Below are 19,106 nucleotides of genomic sequence, written 5' to 3' on the forward strand. Positions count from 1 at the left end.
CAAGGAAATGTTATAGGACCATTGCTTTTTACAATATATACATTAATGACCTAGTGGACAACATCATAAGTTCAATGAGGTTTTTCACAGTTGTTGTTTTGTATGGAGAGAGTCACAATGCTATAAAATTGTAGTGGAATGCAGGAATACCTGCAGAGGACTGATGTTTGGCGCAGGGATTGACAGCTGAGCCTCCACATAAAGGAATGTACGACATTACACAAAAGCATGCAGGAGAACCATTATTGGATGATTATACAATTTCTGAATAACCACTGAAAAGAATTACATACATTAAATATCGAGGTGTAAGGGTATGGAGTTTAAAGTGGAATGACCATATAAAACTAGCCACAGGCGAGGCAGATGCCAGTCAGATTCATTGAAAGAACCCTCAGAAAGTGCGGTGAGAAAGAAGACGGCTCGCGGAACCTTCATTTGACCAATACTTTAATACTGCATCTCAGCCTGGAATATGTATCAGATAGAGGAAATAGAGAAGATCCAAAGAAGAGCAACACTTTTCACTACTGGTTTATATAGTAAGTGCAAAAGCAACTTGGATATCTTCAGACAACTATAGCGGCAGGCACTGCAAGAGAGGCTCCACACCATGGTGTGGTTTACTGTTGAAGTTCTGAGAATTTATGTCCCAGAAGAGTCAACCAGTATACTGTTATCTCCTACATATGTCTCGTGAAGAGACTGTGAAAAGAAAATTAGAGAGTTTCCACCTCACACAGAGGCTTTCCAACAATTGTTCTTCTGATCATCCATGACTGGAAACAGGAACAGGAAAGGGGGAGCAGCAGGGGGAGGGGTCAGTAGAAGACAGTGGTATGCAAATTACCCTCTGCCAAACACCATAACATTGCTTGCAAAGTAGATGAAAATTGCACCTAATATGGTGGTCCATGAATTCATGTACTTCACACAGCAGAGCAGTTTCCATCTTGTACATCACACTGTTAACTTGCACAAACACAGTATCACAATTGCCACCAACCAAGTCTTGCTCTGCTTTCATATCAAAGGGAAGAGTTATATGCTCTACTATGCACCTAAAGGGCGCACATGTCTAAGCAGTGTGCTAGTTAAGAAAACAGCAATACGTGGTGGGAAGTGATGGATGAGCTGTGCAGGCTGGTTCTAACATATTAACCCAGAAGCTAATCAGTACAGTAACATTCGAAATGAGTAAATACTTCTTAATCAAGGAGGGTCTGCACCGGGCAGTCCATAGGTGGCTTGCACCCTTTGTTCCATGTTGCCCAGCAGCGTGGGAAAACCACTTCAATGATGTGCTTGGCAGCAAAGGAGTGCCAAAACAGCCAGATATAGAATAGTAATAAATCAGCCTGGTAGTCCCACCACACAATCTATTTGTGCTGTACTGCATGCAGTGTTCCAATTGCTGATACGGGGAGGACGAACAGGATGTCCAGTGCCAGGCTTTTTACTCCTGTATTCAGTAGAATCGCCTGAGAAGACACAGCTTGGGAAGGCAACACGGGAAAAAATGTGGCAGCGCTCCTCTTATTAAACAGACCACAACAGGACAACAATAAGTGTGAGACAAGAATCCTGTGGTTCACACATACACTGGCAAAATGAGGTGGATGACAATGTGGGCCACATGGAGTTGTGCAGGTGAGCTGCCAAGAGCATGGCCAGGGATGTTGCCTCCTCAGTGCAGAATAAGAGACTGTCAATAAATGGTTCGGCATACCTAGAATTCAGAGAGTGTGGCGATCTAACTTCTTGCTTCGGAAGAAGTGACCAGTGAGGGTGTTGTGAGGCTGATTGCTGGTCTACACAGCCTGTCATCTGCTGCTACAAATGGAGGTGAGGGAAAGAGTTGCCACTCAGTCCCCCCCCCCCCCCCCCCCCCCTCAAGAGGAAAACACCAGTGTCAAATGCGCAGAGGGATGTTTAAAGCTGACTGATGATGCTTGCAGTTGAGCAAGTACAGGTTGCTGCTGCTGTGGTTTCTGTATGAAATAGCGTCGCTGCTCCAGTGGTGCAGGTGCTAGCAGCAATGGTGATGATATTCTGTTGAGCATGGCGGATGGATGGGAGGTGTGTCACTCATGTAGTTGGCTGGTGGTGCAGCACAGGCAGCACTGGCTGGTGGTGTGTAGGACACAGTGTAAGGGGTGGCGTCGGCCAGTGGCACATCAGAGACACTAGGGGGGATGGTATTGGCCTGCATCATATCGGGTGCACTGTTGATGATGTTGCATCTGGATCTAGTGGTAGGTGGGAGCAACTCTACCTTGACGGTGCTGTATTCATTGGCAGGAGGGGGCTGTAGGACGTAGGCTGGATTGAGCCTGTCTATAGAGATGGTTGTCTTGTCCCCATGTTGCAACACCACGTGCGGGCTTGAATACTGGGGGCAGAGCGCCAGTTGGTATGCATCCACATGACGTGTACATGCTGTGAGGTCATTGTGGATGAAGGTAAGGTGCACACTGGACCATTGTAGAGGAGTTGGTCACAGTTGGACCATGCAAGAGCCCTGGATTTGCTGTACGAAATCTGAGATGGTGCAGTCAGAAGGCAGTGGATTTGATTCCAAAAAATCACCAGGGATGGTGAGTGACTGTCCATATACAAGCGTGGCAGCTGAAGATCCCAGTTCAGTTTTGTGTGGAATCTGCAGGCCTAGAAGTACCAGGGCAGGGCAGCAGACCATTCAGAAGAATATCAAGTGGAGGTGGCTTCAAGTGTTTGTTGGAACTGCTCCAGCATGCCATTAGCTGCAGGGTGGTGGATGGTGGTATGGTGGAAACTGGAGCCACAAATGGCTGCCAGAGATCAGAGGACAGCCAAGGAGAATTGGCACCCACAATCTGTAGTGATGCCGTGTGGGCAACTGAAGTGGGAAACCGAGGCCTGGCTGCAGCAAGTTTTGGCTGAAATGTCTGGGATAAGCATGGCATACAGCCAGCGAGTAAATCTTTTAATAATTGTCAGCAGATATTGATACTGGTTGGAGGAGGGTAGTGGGCTCACAATGTTGATGTGAATGTGCACGAATCAATAATGTATGCGGTTAAAGGTGGCCACAGGGAAGTGAACATTCTGTCTGACCTCGATGGCGCTAGCAGCAAACACAGGATGAGGTGCAGTTCTTGCAGTCATGTTGGATATCCAGCCAGACGAAGCATTGTCCTGAGGGTGGCAGATCCTGGGCATGTGAGGCTGTGGACCCATTCAAATACCAGTTTTCAGAAGGCAGGAGGGAGTAAGGGACAGAGGAAATCATTGGAGCCATCAGGTTATGAAGGATCCACAAGGACCTTGCGCCAGATCTTGTGGTTGGAGGCGGGTATGGATCTTACCTGGAATATGAGGCCAGAGTCCACTTCCGAAGGGCATGGGACAGGTCCGGGTTGCCTTTTTGAGCAGCGGCCAGAGCATTGAAGTCTAAGGTTGATGGTGTAGTCTAAGGATGATGGTATAGGAGCACCTAAGGCAACCTGCAATGATCTACATCTACATCTACATCTACATTCATACTCCGCAAGCCACCCAACGGTGTGTGGCGGAGGGCACTTTACGTGCCACTGTCATTACCTCCGTTTTCTGTTCCAGTCGCGTATGGTTTGCGGGAAGAACGACTGTCTGAAAGCCTCCATGCACGCTCGAATCTCTCTAATTTTTCATTTGTGATCTCCACGGGAGGTATAAGTAGGGGGAAGCAGTATATTCGATACCTCATCCAGAAACGCACCCTCTCGGAACCTGGCGAGCAACCTACACCGCGATGCAGAGCGCCTCTCTTGCAGAGTCTGCCACTTGAGTTTGCTAAACATCTCCGTAACGCTATCACGGTTACCAAATAACCCTGTGACGAAACACGCCGCTCTTCTTTGGATCTTCTCTATCTCCTCCGCCAATCCGATCTGGTACGGATCCCACACTGATGAGCAATACTCAAGTACAGGTCAAATGAGTGTTTTGTAAGCCACCTCCTTTGTTGATGGACTACATTTTCTAAGGACTCTCCCAATGAATCTCAACCTGGTACCCGCCTTACCAACAATTAATTTTATATGATCATTCCATTTCAAATCGTTCCGCACACATACTCCCAGATATTTAACAGAAGTAACTGCTACCATTGTTTGTTCTGCTATCATATAATCATACAATAAAGGATCCTCCTTTGTATGTATTCGCAATACATTACATTTGTCTGTGTTAAGGGTCAGTTACCATGCCCTACACCAAGTGCATATCTGCTGCAGATCTTCCTGCATTTCGCTACAATTTTCTAATGCTGCAACTTCTCTGTATACTACAGCATCATCCGCGAAAAGCCGCATGGAACTTCCGACACTATCTACTAGGTCATTTATATACATTGTGAAAAGCAATGGTCCCATAACATTCCCCTGTGGCACGCCAGAGGTTACTTTAACGTCTGTAGACGTCTCATCCATTGATAACAACATGCTGTGTTCTGTTTGCTAAAAACTCTTCAATCCAGCCACACAGCTGGTCTGATATTCCGTAGGCTCTTACTTTGTTTATCAGGCGACAGTGTGGAACTGTATCGAACGCCTTCCGGAAGTCTAGGAAAATAGCATCTACCTGGGAGCCTGTATCTAATAATTTCTGGGTCTCATGAACAAATAAAGCGAGTTGGGTCTCACACGATTGCTGTTTCTGGAATCCATGTTGATTCCTACAGCGTAGATTCTGGGTTTCCAAAAACGACATGATACTCGAGCAAAAAACATGTTCTAAAATTCTACAACAGATCGACATCAGAGATATAGGTCTATAGTTTTGCGCATCTGCTCGATGACCCTTTTTGAAGACTATGACTACCTGTGCTCTTTTCCAATCATTTGGAACCTTCCGTTCCTCTAAAGACTTGTGGTACACGGCTGTTGGAAGGGGGGCAAGTTCTTTTGTGTACTCTGTGTAGAATCGAATTGGTATTCCATCAGGTCCAGTGGACTTTCCTCTGTTGAGTGATTTCAGTTGCTTTTCTATTCCTTGGACACTTATTTCGATGTCAGCCATTTTTTCATTTGTTCGAGGATTTAGAGAAGGAACTTCAGTGCGGTCTTCCTCTATGAAACAGCTTTGTGGATTGCAAGCAGCTCACAGTCATATGCACCCCAGTGGCATTGTATATTGGAGAGCTTGGATGAAAAGAAGGTGAGCAGTTGCTAGATGTTGTAGGACAGGGTTGGGCCAGAAGGATCGCATTGGCTCGATTCCATTTTGTTTATTCTAAGCTCTCAATAATGGCCAGGGTCCAAGGGACCAGCTTGTTCCCTTTGTTCTTATCGCCACAGAGTGCTGTAATAAGGGGTTCTTGGGTGGCACTGGTATCCTTAAAATAGTGACAGAAAAAGTTGTCCATGCCAATGACACGCCAGAGCACTATGAAAGTAGTAGTGCATGGAAAGTCTGCCACTGCCTGAACTGACTTGAAGAGTCGGCAGGAGCCAAGCGACACAGACAAGTGTCTCGGGAATTCGACCTAGCTCACCCCAAAAACACATTTTACCAAATTGAGGATCACTCCAGCTTTCTGCAGGCAGGAAAAAATTTTGCATAGGTGTTGGTGATGCTCAGTAGGGTCTCTGGAGTAAATGAACACACCATATCGGTGGGCAAAACACCTTAGTGCACCCCAGAGGGTGTTGTCCAAAAATTGCTTCCATGTTTGAGTGGCACTGCAGAGGCCAAATATCATGAATGCACTCTCGAAGGCAGAAAATTTTCTCAATGTTTTCTGAAGCGACTGGGATTTGTGTGTATGTTTAGCTGAATCTATCTTACTGATGGTAGCACTAGGAATCGTCCTTCTTGGGGTGAGGTGAAGAGCTGAAGTCCAGGGTCTTCTGGAAGGGCGGAGTACACCAGCAGTGACAAGCTATTCAAAATCCTTTTGTGTGATTTTGCACTTGCGAGGGGGTAGGGAGTGGGCACAGCAGAAAACTTGTGGCGGGGGGGGGGGGGGGGGGGGGGGGGCAGAGGTAGTGGTGATGAGATGAACAATGTCATGCTGAACATTCCAGGGGGGCACTACGCTGGATGGCTTTTTGAGGAGGGGTAATTCTGCAAGGAGCTGAGCATATGGACCTGAAAGTGCGAGCGTTTCACAGCAAAGCACATGGCAGGGCAGGAGCTGCAGAGGATGGTCCTTCTGGAGGTGCCATCAACTACACCCCTGGAAATGGAAAAAAGAACACATTGACACCGGTGTGTCAGACCCACCATACTTGCTCTGGACACTGCGAGATGGCTGTACAAGCAATGATCACACGCACGGCACAGCGGACACACCAGGAACCGCGGTGTTGGCCGTCGAATGGGGCTAGCTGCGCAGCATTTGTGCACCGCCGCCGTCAGTGTCAGCCATTTTGCCGTGGCATACGGAGCTCCATCGCAGTCTTTAACACTGGTAGCATGCTGCGACAGCGTGGACGTGAACCGTATGTGCAGTTGACGGTCTTTGAGCGAGGGCGTATAGTGGGCATGCGGGAGGCCAGGTGGTCGTACCGCCGAATTGCTCAACACGTGGGGCGTGAGGTCTCCACAGTACATCGATGTTGTCGCCAGTGGTTGGCGGAAGGTGCACGTGCCCGTCGACCTGGGACCGGACCGCAGCGACGCACGGATGCACGTCAAGACCGTAGGATCCTACGCAGTGCCGTAGGGGACCGCACCGCCACTTCCCAGCAAATTAGGGACACTGTTGCTCCTGGGGTATCGGCGAGGACCATTCGCAACGGTCTCCATGAAGCTGGGCTACTGTCCCGCACACCATTAGGCCGTCTTCCACTCACGCCCCAACATCGTGCAGCCCGCCTCCAGTGGTGTCGCGACAGGCGAGAATGGAGGGACGAATGGAGACATGTCGTCTTCAGCGATGAGAGTCGCTTCTGCCTTGGTGCCAATGATGGTCGTATGCATGTTTGGCAACGTGCAGGTGAGCGCCACAATCCGGACTGCATACGACCGAGGCACACAGGGCCAACACCCGGCATCATGGTGTGGGGAGCAATCTCCTACACTGGCCGTACACCTCTGGTGATCATCGAGGGGACACTGAATAGTGCACGGTACATCCAAACCGTCATCGAACCCATCGTTCTACCATTCCTAGACCGGCAAGGGAACTTGCTGTTCCAACAGGACAATGCACGTCCGCATGTATCCCGTGCCACCCAACGTGCTCTAGAAGGTGTAAGTCAACTACCCTGACCAGCAAGATCTCTGGATCTGTCCCCCATTGAGGATGTTTGGGACTGGATGAAGCGTCATCTCACACGGTCTGCACGTCCAGCACGAACGCTGGTCCAACTGAGGCACCCGGTGGAAATGGCATGGCAAGCCGTTCCACAGGACTACATTCAGCATCTCTACGATTGTCTCCATGGGAGAATAACAGCCTCCATTGCTGCGAAAGATGGATATACACTGTACTAGTGCCGACATTGTGCATGCTCTGTTGCCTGTGTCTATGTGCCTGTGGTTCTGTCAGTGTGATCATGTGATGTATCTGACCCCAGGAATGTGTCAATAAAGGTTCCCCTTCCTGGGACAATGAATTCACGGTGTTCTTATTTCAATTTCCAGGAGTGTAAATGGCACTTCACTACATCGACCAGTAGGCTGTAATACAGAGGAAGTCAGTGCCCAGAAAGGTGTCAGTAATGTCCGTGACCATGAAGGTTCATGGGAGTTCATGCTGGAAGCTTAGGTCGAGCAACTGGGTATGCACCCCATAGGTAGGAATGGCTGTGTTGTTGGTGGTATGATGAGGAGGGGAGAGGGGAGGCCGGAATTTGGAGTAGTTTGTGGAGAATATGGATAAGTCGTAGCCAATGTCAATGACGTAGCGGGCAGGGGGGATTAGCGTCAATCAAATCCCATAAGAATACATGCTGTGAAGTGGCACAGTAACCGAGAACGCCTACTGCTGGTGGCTGCTGGGGTTTGGGGACCAGGAGAAATGTGCTCTGCCATTGGTCGCATTCTCACCAAACCTCTGGTGGTACCAGCAAGCTGTGCCTAGTTCGCAGTGATTTTGATTGTCAGGGGGTGGCTGTTTTCACCTGGACTGGTCTCCAGCAAGCTGTGCCTAGTTGGCAGTGATTTTGGTTGTCAGGGGGTGGCTGTTTTCACCTGGACTGGTCTCGCATGTGTGAGGGCAGTCAGCACCTGGCAGCAGGTGCATGAGGTGTAGGTAGGTGATGCTAGTGTTAAGTGCTGCCATCTCAGAGTTCAAGCGTGCCAAAATTTGGTAGAGGTCAGGGGCCTGTGTGCTAGGCACAGGTTTGTTAGAGGCAGGAGGTGCGAGTCACGTTGCGCATTTCATGGCTTGGGATGGGGTGAGAGGCGTGCGTGAATAGTCAGCTGGAGCTGCAGGGTGGTAGCCAGTAATCCACACTGTAGCGACAGTGGGAAAGGAGTTCAGGGTTTAGAACAGTTTATCAACCAAAATGGCTGCATTGCCTAACGATAAATGAGCATGCGATACCAGGGCAATCTGAATGGGGGTGGAAGATCCCCGAGCCAGCAATTTAGGAGCAGGTTTTCAGGGAGAATGTGCAGTTTGGCAAGTACTCGGATTTGATCCAGCAACAGGGATGGGTGCATTTCATCACATTGTTCGGATGATAACAAATTAAGTGCCCACTGCAACTCTGAAGGCACGAAGCTGGAGACAATGCATTCTTTTAGTTTACTGTAGCTGCCAGTGGGGGGAGGGGGGGCTGAAATAACATCCTGGACTTTGGTGGTGGTGGTTGGGATGAAGTGACAGACAAACATCACAAACTTCATTGCACCACTAGTGATAGAGCAACCTGCAAAAACTGCCTTGATGGAAGCAAACCACAGGCTTGATTCTTATGGGGGGGGGGGGGGGGACAAATGAGCAGCAGTGCAATGGGAGGAAAGGTCTGCAGAGTCGGCTTGTTCCAGGCACACTGCACACTGCTCTGTTCGTGAGCTGAGTCAAGCGGTTCTGTAGTGCTGACAGTTGTATGTGGGTTTCTGTCTCCCCCAAAGTGCCCATCAGGCAAGAGTGCCTTAGGGGTGGGAACATGTGGCAGAGACTTGGCTACTTAATCTTGCAGGCAGCGTTTTGTGGAGAAGGAAGCAGGCAGGGCATACGTGGCATGGACTGCGCAATTTGATCTCCACCGTGTGTTGTTGCAGCCAGGGGTGGTTCAGTACACTGCACAGTTAAATTGCATCTTGTATGGGTGCACATCTGTCAGCTGGAGGAGGGGCAGGGTGGTGCACACGATGGGCTGGCATACGTGGAGGGACGTGGGAAGGGGTGTGGAAGGGGGAGAGTGGTGCACACAAAAGGATGGCATGCGTGGAGGGGTGCGAGCAGGTGAAGAGGGCCAAGGGCAGGTTGAGTTGCAAACAGGATGCATCCGGCTGACCTAACGGGAACTGATTTCATGACCACATAGGTTTGCTAATAGGAATAATAAAAAAGGAAAACCATCATGTTTCTCTAATGAGACTATCGGAGTACTATGTGTGTAAAGAAGTGGTTGTTGCTGCTGTTGTTTTTCGTGGTGGTAGTAGACTTAAGTGTAAAGATGGATTTGATAATGCTGTCCATAATATTCCATCCCACGCATGTGACTTCATCTCTCCGTAACTACTGCAACCTATATCCACTTGAATTGCTTACTGATGCCAAGCCTGTGTCTCCCTGTACAGTTTATTACCCCCTCACCTCACCTACTCTCCCGTTACCAAAGCAACTACTCCTCGATCTCAGTACGTGTTCTATCAAGCTATCTTCTCTTTTAGTCAAGTTGTGCCATGGTTTCTTCCCCACACTGATGAAATTAGTCTTCATTAATTAACCTAGTCACATATAAACTTCAGAATTTTCGTGCAGCATTTGATTTCAAAAGGAGTTCTCTTTTTGTCTGAACTATCATTCACATTTCACTTCCATATAATGTTACACTCCTGCCAAATACTTTCAAAGAAGACTTCTTAACACTTAAAACTACATTAGAAAGTTATCAAATTTCTTGTCATTGCCAGTCTGTGTTTCATATCTTCTCTACTTCAGCCATGATCAGTTATTTTGCTGTCCATATAGCAATACTCCTCTACTTCTCTTAAATGTCCTATTTCCTAAACTAATTCCCTCAGCCTCACTTGATTTAATTGCAATACACTATGTTACCCTCGCTTCAAGTTTGTTAATGTTTTTCTTATAACATTTTCAAGACACTGTAGCTGAATTACATTACGTGATGTTGAGAGAATGAGATTAGGAAATGAGACACTTAAAAGTAGTAGACATGTTTTGCTATTGTGCAACAAAATAACTGATGATGGCTAAAGCAGAGAGGATATAAAATATAGACTGGCAATGGCCAAAAAGCATTTATGAAGAAGAGAAATTTACTAACATCAAATATAGATTCAAGGGTTAGGAAGTCTTTTCTGGGAGTATTTGTATGGAGAGTAGCCATGTATTGAAGTGAAACATGGTCAATAGATGAGAAGAGAACAAAAGCTTTTGTAATGTGTTGATACAGAAGAATGCTGAAGATTACATGGGTAGGCCATGTAACCAATGAGGAAGTAGTAAACAGAGCTGCGTGAAAAGAAATTTGTGGCATAACCCGACTAAAAGAAGGGATCAACTGATAGCACACAGTCTACAACATTAAGGGACCACCAATTTAGTACTAGAAGGAAGAGTCTATGTGTGGGGGGGGGGGGGGGGGGAGATTGTAAAGGAAGACCAGGAGATGAATACAGTAAGTAGTTTCAAAAGGATGTAGTATGCTGTAGTTACTCAGAGATAAAAAGGCTTGCACAGGATACAGTAGTGTGGAGAGCTGCATCAAACTAATCTTCAGATTGAGGACCACAAAAAACAACATTCCAATCTCTATCTTCTGTAGTGTCCTCATTAAGACTGTTGTGTCCTCATCAATACTGTAGAGTCATGTACTATAGGAATCAAGGTAGAGGATGTTGTTTGGTGGCCAGTATTCTCTTTCTATAACACTACTGCACACATGTATTAACAGGGTTCTGTATTTACATTAAGAGGAAGCTACTTGTCTTTAAGGGGGTTCATGTGTAGTGGTATAAGCTCCATGTTAGCCTTACTGCTGGTGAATACAAGTCCCACTATAAACACTACTCTGGTCACTATGCACTCTCGTCATGTGAACTGACAGACACCAACTACGACAGTGACTGTGCTAGTGGTTAAGAGTGAGCTAGTGACTGAGCCCTCCGGTCAGTGGCAGCAATGTAAATACTTGCGGTTCAGAAGGCATTGGCAGCATGTTGCTTGTAAGTCTGTCTCTGGCCTCTCTTCTGACAGGCGCACTTGATCCAGCACCTCCTATCAATCCTCTTGCTACATCTTTGCTGACAGGTGTGGTAGTGACAGCTTACACCAGCATATTCCTTCCCCACGAATTGCCACACTGTTTTCATGTAGTAAAGATGTGAATGACGATGGAGTGGGAGGTAGGATGCTGGATGTAGTGATGAGCCAGGAGCCAAGATTGTGCAGGATGATGTACTCCCAACTGTACCCTGCAATCTGGCTTGTAAGCCAACAGGAACATCCTCTGGAAAACTGCTGCCAGGGCACATGTCCAGGACTGAGGGCATGTTGTGGGGCAATGATGGCAATGGCGAGTCCAGGTCCATTGAGTCAGTGTGTGAAGGTGAGAGCACATCATCCATCTGTCCTGGTGACAGCAGTGGGCAGCTGCGAAGGCCACATGGTCCTGGTAGACCTTGAACCTTAGGGGAAGAAAAACAGCAGAATCATGGGGCAAATGGCATGCACAAATTTAGTTCTGGTGGTGGCTCAGCAAAACCATTGGGACCTGCAGTTAAGTACAGAAAAGATCCAATGCATTCCTGGATCTTGCCTCTTTTTCAGTGCCCATGGTTGCCATAACCCAGAAAAGAAAAAGATCGCATGGGCACAAAGCGATACTTGTGGACCATTGATGGCCCTGCATGCTGTGGTGGGTGTAGCAAGTGCAGCAGCATCTGATGGCAGTGACCATGCAGAAGTTCTGCCGGTGATGGTCCGGCTGGAGCAATAGGAGGTGAGAAAGAGTTGCACCAGCTGTTCCTGTGTGTGGGAGGTGTGAAGCTTGTCCATTTGTTGTCTGAAAATGCGTACTAAAAAGTGATCTGTTTCCCCGCTTGACTGGGGGTGAAACAGAGCAACTGTTGGATGACAAATTCCATTTCATTCACAAACAGTTTACAAACGTGAAGCGAAATTTCCAACACAACCTATGCAAAATATGGAGGACAACGTTGGAATTGTGCTATGTGAAGTGGTAGAAGCGATATGCACTGCAAATGGGAACTTGCTAAATGAGTCTACCACTATGAGCCAATGATTGTTGCAATATAGTCCTGCAAAGTCTATGTGCACTCATTGCCATGGCGATTGAGTCTTAGGCTAAGCTGAGAATGTCTGTGGTGGAGCAGATTGGTTTTCTGTGAATGTGTGACACTGTGACATCAATTGTTCAATGTAAGCATCCATGCCCTACAAAGTACAGTGCCATTGTGCTATCTGTGTAGTGCAAACAATTCCCCAATGTCCTTGATGGAGCAACTGCAACACATCCTTTTGCAACACTTTGGGAATAAGCACACATGATTGTCCACTGTCATTTTGAATTAGAATCACACCTCATTGAACTGAAAGGTTATGTCGACTTGCAAAATATCAGTACACAACTGAGTTCAGGACACTGTTCAGTGAACAAGGCCAAGACATGCGAATGTAATGCAACAAAACCTTGAGATCTGGGTCTGCTTCCATGGCTTGTGCAATTTTTCTGTAGTGCAAGAGAAAAGATTCTAGCAATTCAGAGTCCTGTGCTCTGATGCGGCAGATGCATCAAAATCAGAGCCTGGGCTAATTAGAAGGTGAGAGTGGGTGTTTGCATTGCCATGCTTTGCTGTAGGTCTGTATAAAATTTCATACTGATACTGCGAAAGTAACAAAGCCCAATGTCGCAATTTTTCGTGTAGGAAGTGGCACCTGTTTCTAACTGAAAGTTCACATGATGGCCAGCAATTTGTAATGAGACACATAGTTTGTTAGAAAGTCATTGCCCAGCACTAGGGTGAGGAGGCGACATAACCATAATCTTACTTTCATCAGAATATGTTGTAGGTTTTGGAAACACAGTGTTCACTGAATGTGCATGAGCATTTTTTTCTGGGGTATGGGAAAAATTGGTGGTTTTGTGCTGTTGCAAACAGACCGGTTGGACATGGCCTTTTTTTCTACATGTGTAATATGTTGTGTTACATGATTGGCAATCCTGTTTTTCATGACAAGCAAAACATCTAGGGCAGGACTTCACTAAATTCACAGTTCTGTTTATATGTCTACTTGGCTGCCTGCATGGCTGTGTAAGCGCTCTTTGTTGTGGCTGCTTGGGGCAGTCACGAGCAAGAGGTTACTCAACCCAACAAATCGGGGCCTGATCAAACTTGCCAGCCACTATGACACCCGAATCATATTTGCTCTAAGATTTGCAATATTTGAGGAAGTGATGGATCTTGCTCTAAAAGTTACAATACTTGAGGAAGTGGTGGATCACAGTACTTTAGGATCTGTTCCCATATTCTACTATCTGGGTCTAATCATTAAATCACTGTAGAAATTGCCACAAATACACTTAAATTTACACTTCCTAGTCATGCTCTTTAGTTCTGTGTACCACTGGTGGTAAATCTGTTCCGCCTTTTTCGGCAAGTGAAAGAACTATCTGCCTTCAGTTGCTTGGACTTGCTGGTCATAGTATTGAGTTAATGCAGTGATTACTTGGTCATAGCTGATTTTGTCCAGAGAGGTGGTTCGGAATAGTTTTTGTATTAACCTGAACACTGGGGACCCTGGAATCAAAAAAAGTATTGTAGCTTTATAGTACCTTGAAAACAATGAACTTGACAGTGTGCTTAGAATTGAGTAATTTATTCAGTCCATTCCTCTTCTGTGTTGTTAAATTGCTGGAACATTGGTATGCTGGTTGGCTGCACTTGCTGGGCTGGTTGGTTGGTTGGTTGGTTGTGCGACCAACACAGCTTGTGCAGCCAGTAGCTGTTGTACTGTCGTCAGCAGGGTATCGATTTGTTGGTTCTGAAACTGAAAAACTTGTGTTAGGTCCATCACATTGGTCATCTGAGGCTAAGCAGGGGCAGAGGGTTGGAGGGAGTGGGGTAGCCATTGTCTACACAACTCAGTTACAGCAAAAAAGCAAGCAAAACTTCTGAAAAGAGAAATTTGATTAGTTAGGTGGCTCCCCTCCTGGAATATATGCAAGAACACAACAAATCAGGAAACACTTGAACATGAGCACCCCTGCAAGCAAAATCTTTGGCCAAGTTGATTAACTTCAATTGGCACTGAATTTTCCTCTTTGCCACTGTAGTGTCCTTGTCGCTACTTTTGTGTCCTCTTTGACACTGTAGAGTATTGTACCATAGGAATTAAAGGAGAGGCTGTTCTTTGGTGGCCAGTATCCTCTTTCTACAACACAACTGCACACATGTATCAACAGGGTTCTTTATTTACATTAACAGGAAGCTACTTATGTTTAAGAGAGTCCATGTGTTGTGATACAAGCTCTTCAAATAATAGTCCATGTTAGCCTCACTGCTGGTGAAGTACATGTCCCACTATAAACAATATTCCTGAAGCTATACACTGTTGTAGCCAGTGATGTGAACTGACAGATGCCAACTAGGATAGTGAGGCTGGTGACTGAGACTGAGCCCCCTGGTCAACGGCAGTGATCTAAATACTTGCGGTTGAGAGGGCATTGGTGGTGCATTGGTTGTGAGTCTGTCTTTGGCCTCTCTCCTGATAGGTGTGCTTGGTCCAGCGCCTACTATTGATCTTCTTGCTACATCTTCGCCGACCAGTGTGTTGGTGACAGCTTATGCCAGCACATTTCCCCCAACAGTTTTTACGCTCTTCAGCTCCCTCTGGTACCATGGAAGTTATTCTATATCGTATCATCCTGCCATATGTTTTTGTCAGTGTTCTCCATATGTTCCTTTCCTTGCTGATTCTGCCAAGTACCTCTTCATTTATTATCTTATAAATCTACCTCATTTTCAACACCCTTCTACAGCATCACATTTCAGATGTCTCTGTTCTCTAACAATTTGCTTCCTATATTTTGTCCCTGCCACCTTTAGAATTTCAAATATATATTGTAAATGGTAGTATGTCTTTATTTTTCTGGAATCTGAGTTTATCTTTCACCAGGTCAATTTCTATAAGCCATTTATAAATAATTCTTGTAATTCTGGAACCACCATTTATTAAGCTGATGATTTGGTAATATTCACATCTGTCAGAACCTCCCTGCCTTTGTGCTAGGGCTATTGTATCCTTCTTGCAGTCACAGTGTATGTTGCCTGTCTCCTAAATCCTCCATACTATACGGAACTGGTTTGTGATGGTTCATCCTCCAACGACCTCGGTAATTAAAAAGGTGTGTTTTCTACTTCTGGTACTTGTTTCAACTTATGTCTTTCTGTACTCTTTTTCTTACTGTTTCACATACCTCATCTCATGTTTTTCTATTTCCTCTTCCCTTTCCATAATATAGTCTTGAAAATCACTTACATGTGTTTCTCCTTTTGGCAATTGAATAGAAATGGGATCCAATCTTGTTTGGCCATGAAGGTTCATTTCACTGAAAGAACTGGTGAATGGTGACAAAATTCATTATGATTTCAATAAACATATTTCCTTTTGTTACAGATTTCATCAACAGAAGGAAGAGGAGAGATTGCAGTATACTATTCATGTCTGATATGCCCTGCTCTTCACTGGCCTACTGTAAATGATATTTTCACTGTGACACTGTCCCACTTAAATGTGTACTTCAGTCTCCTGGACTCAAGAACAGCAGCATTATGAATGCCTTCAAAGGCTGATAAATATAAAACATGTATCATCAACAGTCTTAGTGGATGTGGATGAAATAGCCATGCTGCCATTTAATTGAATAATATTTTCTTAAGATATTTTTTGATCAAAATACATGTGATTAATATATTTTAAAAATATTGCACTATGAACTTCAATCATGAAGCTCAGTTATACAGAGCATCAAGATTGATTAGTGCCAAAATTTTATGACTGTTCTGTCGCTTCTATGTAAGAAGATTAACAATATATTCATATTGTACGGTTCTTGTCATATTTTCAAATGTACAAATTTTTGTAAAAAAGATGAATGTAAAAGTGTTGGGCATAGTCTCAATATTATACTTTTTTATACTAAAGTTTGTTATTTCTGGTATATTGCACAATAATAAATAAGAGGTGAAATCAATAAGAACACATTTTAATGCTGCTCAAATGTAACCATATGATGAATTTTGCAGCGACAGCACTGACAAGAAGAAACTGATGAGTTTTTTTAATGAATTCATAAAAAATGTAAAAATAATGTGTCAATATTACCTTTAATGAGAACAAATATCTTTTTCATATCCATAATCCTATAACAGAGATTTCTTTTGAACAATGAGGAGTTTGTACATAGATGAGACTGGTAAATTGGCCTTGTAATTCTTTACACAACCCAAAGATTTATAAATATCACCTCTTAAATCGCTCTATCATAAATTCAAGTTTTATTCTGCACAATATAACTACACTAACCCACAAACTAAAAACCAAATATATCCAGGTATCTTGTCCACCTCCATGTCACCAACGCACACTTAAATGGTGGTATTTGATTCTGACATAGCCAGAACAAATCCTCGTGGTGGCAAAAACTTTTATCATCAGTATTTGGCTGCCAAGGGTAGGTGAGGTGGTAGTGTACAGGTTCCAATTACGAGACTTTGCACCAATGCAATGGATTAAATTCCAGGCCTCCCCACATTGTCTCAAGGAGCAAGGGGGTGTGACACTGGTCTACACCTAGACACATACTCTGCAAATCCCTGTGGAGTGCTTAGCAGAGGCCACTTGCAATGGTACCAACGGTATTACATATCAGGGATCTAACCCATCTAATCATTTATGGTGAGAGGGAAAACTGATTGCTTAAATGCCTACGCACACACTGTAATTAGTCTAATCTTGCTTTCATGAACTCTAGATTAGATTAGATTCAGTTTTCATTCTATATACCCAAGAATGAGACGAGTCTCATGGATACAGAACATGTCAGAAAGTGCAACATAAAAAACATAAAACATTTAAATATAATACCCACCACCCTAACCACTTTTCAGGAGACTGTCGTTATAGTAAACTGTAACTGTTAATATTTATGGAATTAATAAACTGTCAGGATGAAACATAGTTATGCAATTTTAATAAATTTATCATACACAAAATACCTAATCTTGACTGTTGTGACCAAGTGAAATCTGACAGATGTTTTTACTTAAGCTGGTCTAACAGTCCCTGCTAAAACATTCATCTAAGGAGTAGAAGGAGTGACCTACCCACAAAAAAAAAAAAAAAAAAAAAAAAAAAAAAAAAAAAAAAAAAAAAAAAAAAAAAAAAAAAAAAAAAAAAACTCTGAATAAACTGTGCTTTATCTGAAATCCAGTTCTTAATGGTTGCTGGCAATTTATTGAAACTGTTTGTTCCTGAATAATACTGGACCCCTTTTTTGGACCAAGGTAGGTAATTTTAGGTCTTTATGTAGATTGTTCTTATTCCTAGTATTGATACTATGAATTGTGAATTGTGTTGTGAATTGTGTTTTATTCATCTCATGACGTACATTTGCAATCCATTTGGTTTGCGTACAGGAGACATGTCAAAAATTTATAAAACAATTACAATGATTTTTACATTAATTAATGATAGCACTATAATAAATAACAACACTATAAGGATATTTCTTGGAACATGTAACACATTGTACCCAGCTCAAATTTCCAGATTGTCCTGCATGAATTCATCCACTGAGTAATAACACTTCATTGTCAGTACCTCATATAGCTTTCTTTTAAGTGAACCTAAATTCATCTGCATCAACTTGTTCCCTTTTAATTTATTAAAAATTTTCATTCCCATGTATTGAGGTCCCTGGGCAAACAGTCTGAGGCGGTGGGTGGGGAGCATAAAATTTTCTTTGTTTCTGGTATCATGTGAATGGACAAAATGGTTTCCCTCAAATAAGTCGCGTCTGGAGTACAAAAATATAATAATCTCATATATGTATAAGGATGGCAGAGTTAATATTTTGAGTTTCCTAAATAATGGTCGACATGGTTCTTTGTGATTGGCAGTGCACATATTTCGTATGATTTTTTTCTGTATTTTTAGTATCCGCACTATGTTTGTCGAGTTACCCCAAAAAACAATACCATACCTAATAATGGATTCAAAGTAGCTTGTATATGCTACTTTCCGCGTGTCAATGTCCGTTGCAGTTGATAATATTTGCATTGCAAATGCAAAGCTGCTCAATTTGTTTGCAAGGTATTCAATGTGTGCCTGCCACCTCAAATTTTCATCTACTTTTAGACCTAAGAATTTGACTGAGTCAACTTCTTCTATAACTTGGTTGTTGTGTACAATCTTAATTTGCTCACATTTTGACTGTTTGGTTTTGAACTGCATCACGTGAGTCTTAGATATGTTTAGATTTGATTGGAAATAGAGATATATTACTTGCAACAAATTTCATTAAGGAATAAATATACTGAGAACCAATGGTTAGTATACAAAGTTCCTTGAACAGGTTTTTACATGATGTCCTTGAATTTACATCACAAATGATTCTTATAACGTGCTTTTGAGTGCTAAAAAATTTTGCTCTGTTTGATGAGTTACCCCAGCATATGATCCCATATGACATAATGGCAAGTAAGCAAAGTATGTAAGTTTTTTATCTTTATATCTCCTACATCTAAGGGACTGGAGACCACCCCTAAATTTATATGGTGATCAGGCTGTCAGTTAGTTTAAAACAGTATTTGCAAAATCTGTTGCTGAGTGCATCTGTTCTCTAATTCAGTTCTCAGAGTTATGACTTATGGGATGGATGACCTCAGTGAAACATTTTGTAAATACTGGTTTTAGC

At 44.0% G+C, this 19,106-nt stretch overlaps 1 protein-coding gene across 1 annotated transcript in view; it reads left to right on the forward strand.

Annotated features, from left to right (window-relative positions):
* Window positions 1-16,420, forward strand: part of LOC126297439 (Down syndrome cell adhesion molecule-like protein Dscam2) — a 384,987-nt gene extending 368,567 nt beyond the window's left edge. Inside the window, exon 35 of the mRNA XM_049988328.1 lies at window positions 15,806-16,420. Coding sequence (XP_049844285.1) covers window positions 15,806-15,857 — 52 coding nt within the window. The 3' untranslated portion in view covers window positions 15,858-16,420. The remainder of the gene's footprint in view (window positions 1-15,805) is intronic.
* The last annotated feature ends 2,686 nt before the right edge of the window (window positions 16,421-19,106 follow it).

Source organism: Schistocerca gregaria, chromosome 1 (genome assembly GCF_023897955.1).
Source record: "Schistocerca gregaria isolate iqSchGreg1 chromosome 1, iqSchGreg1.2, whole genome shotgun sequence".
In the NCBI taxonomy this organism is placed as follows: domain Eukaryota; kingdom Metazoa; phylum Arthropoda; class Insecta; order Orthoptera; family Acrididae; genus Schistocerca; species Schistocerca gregaria.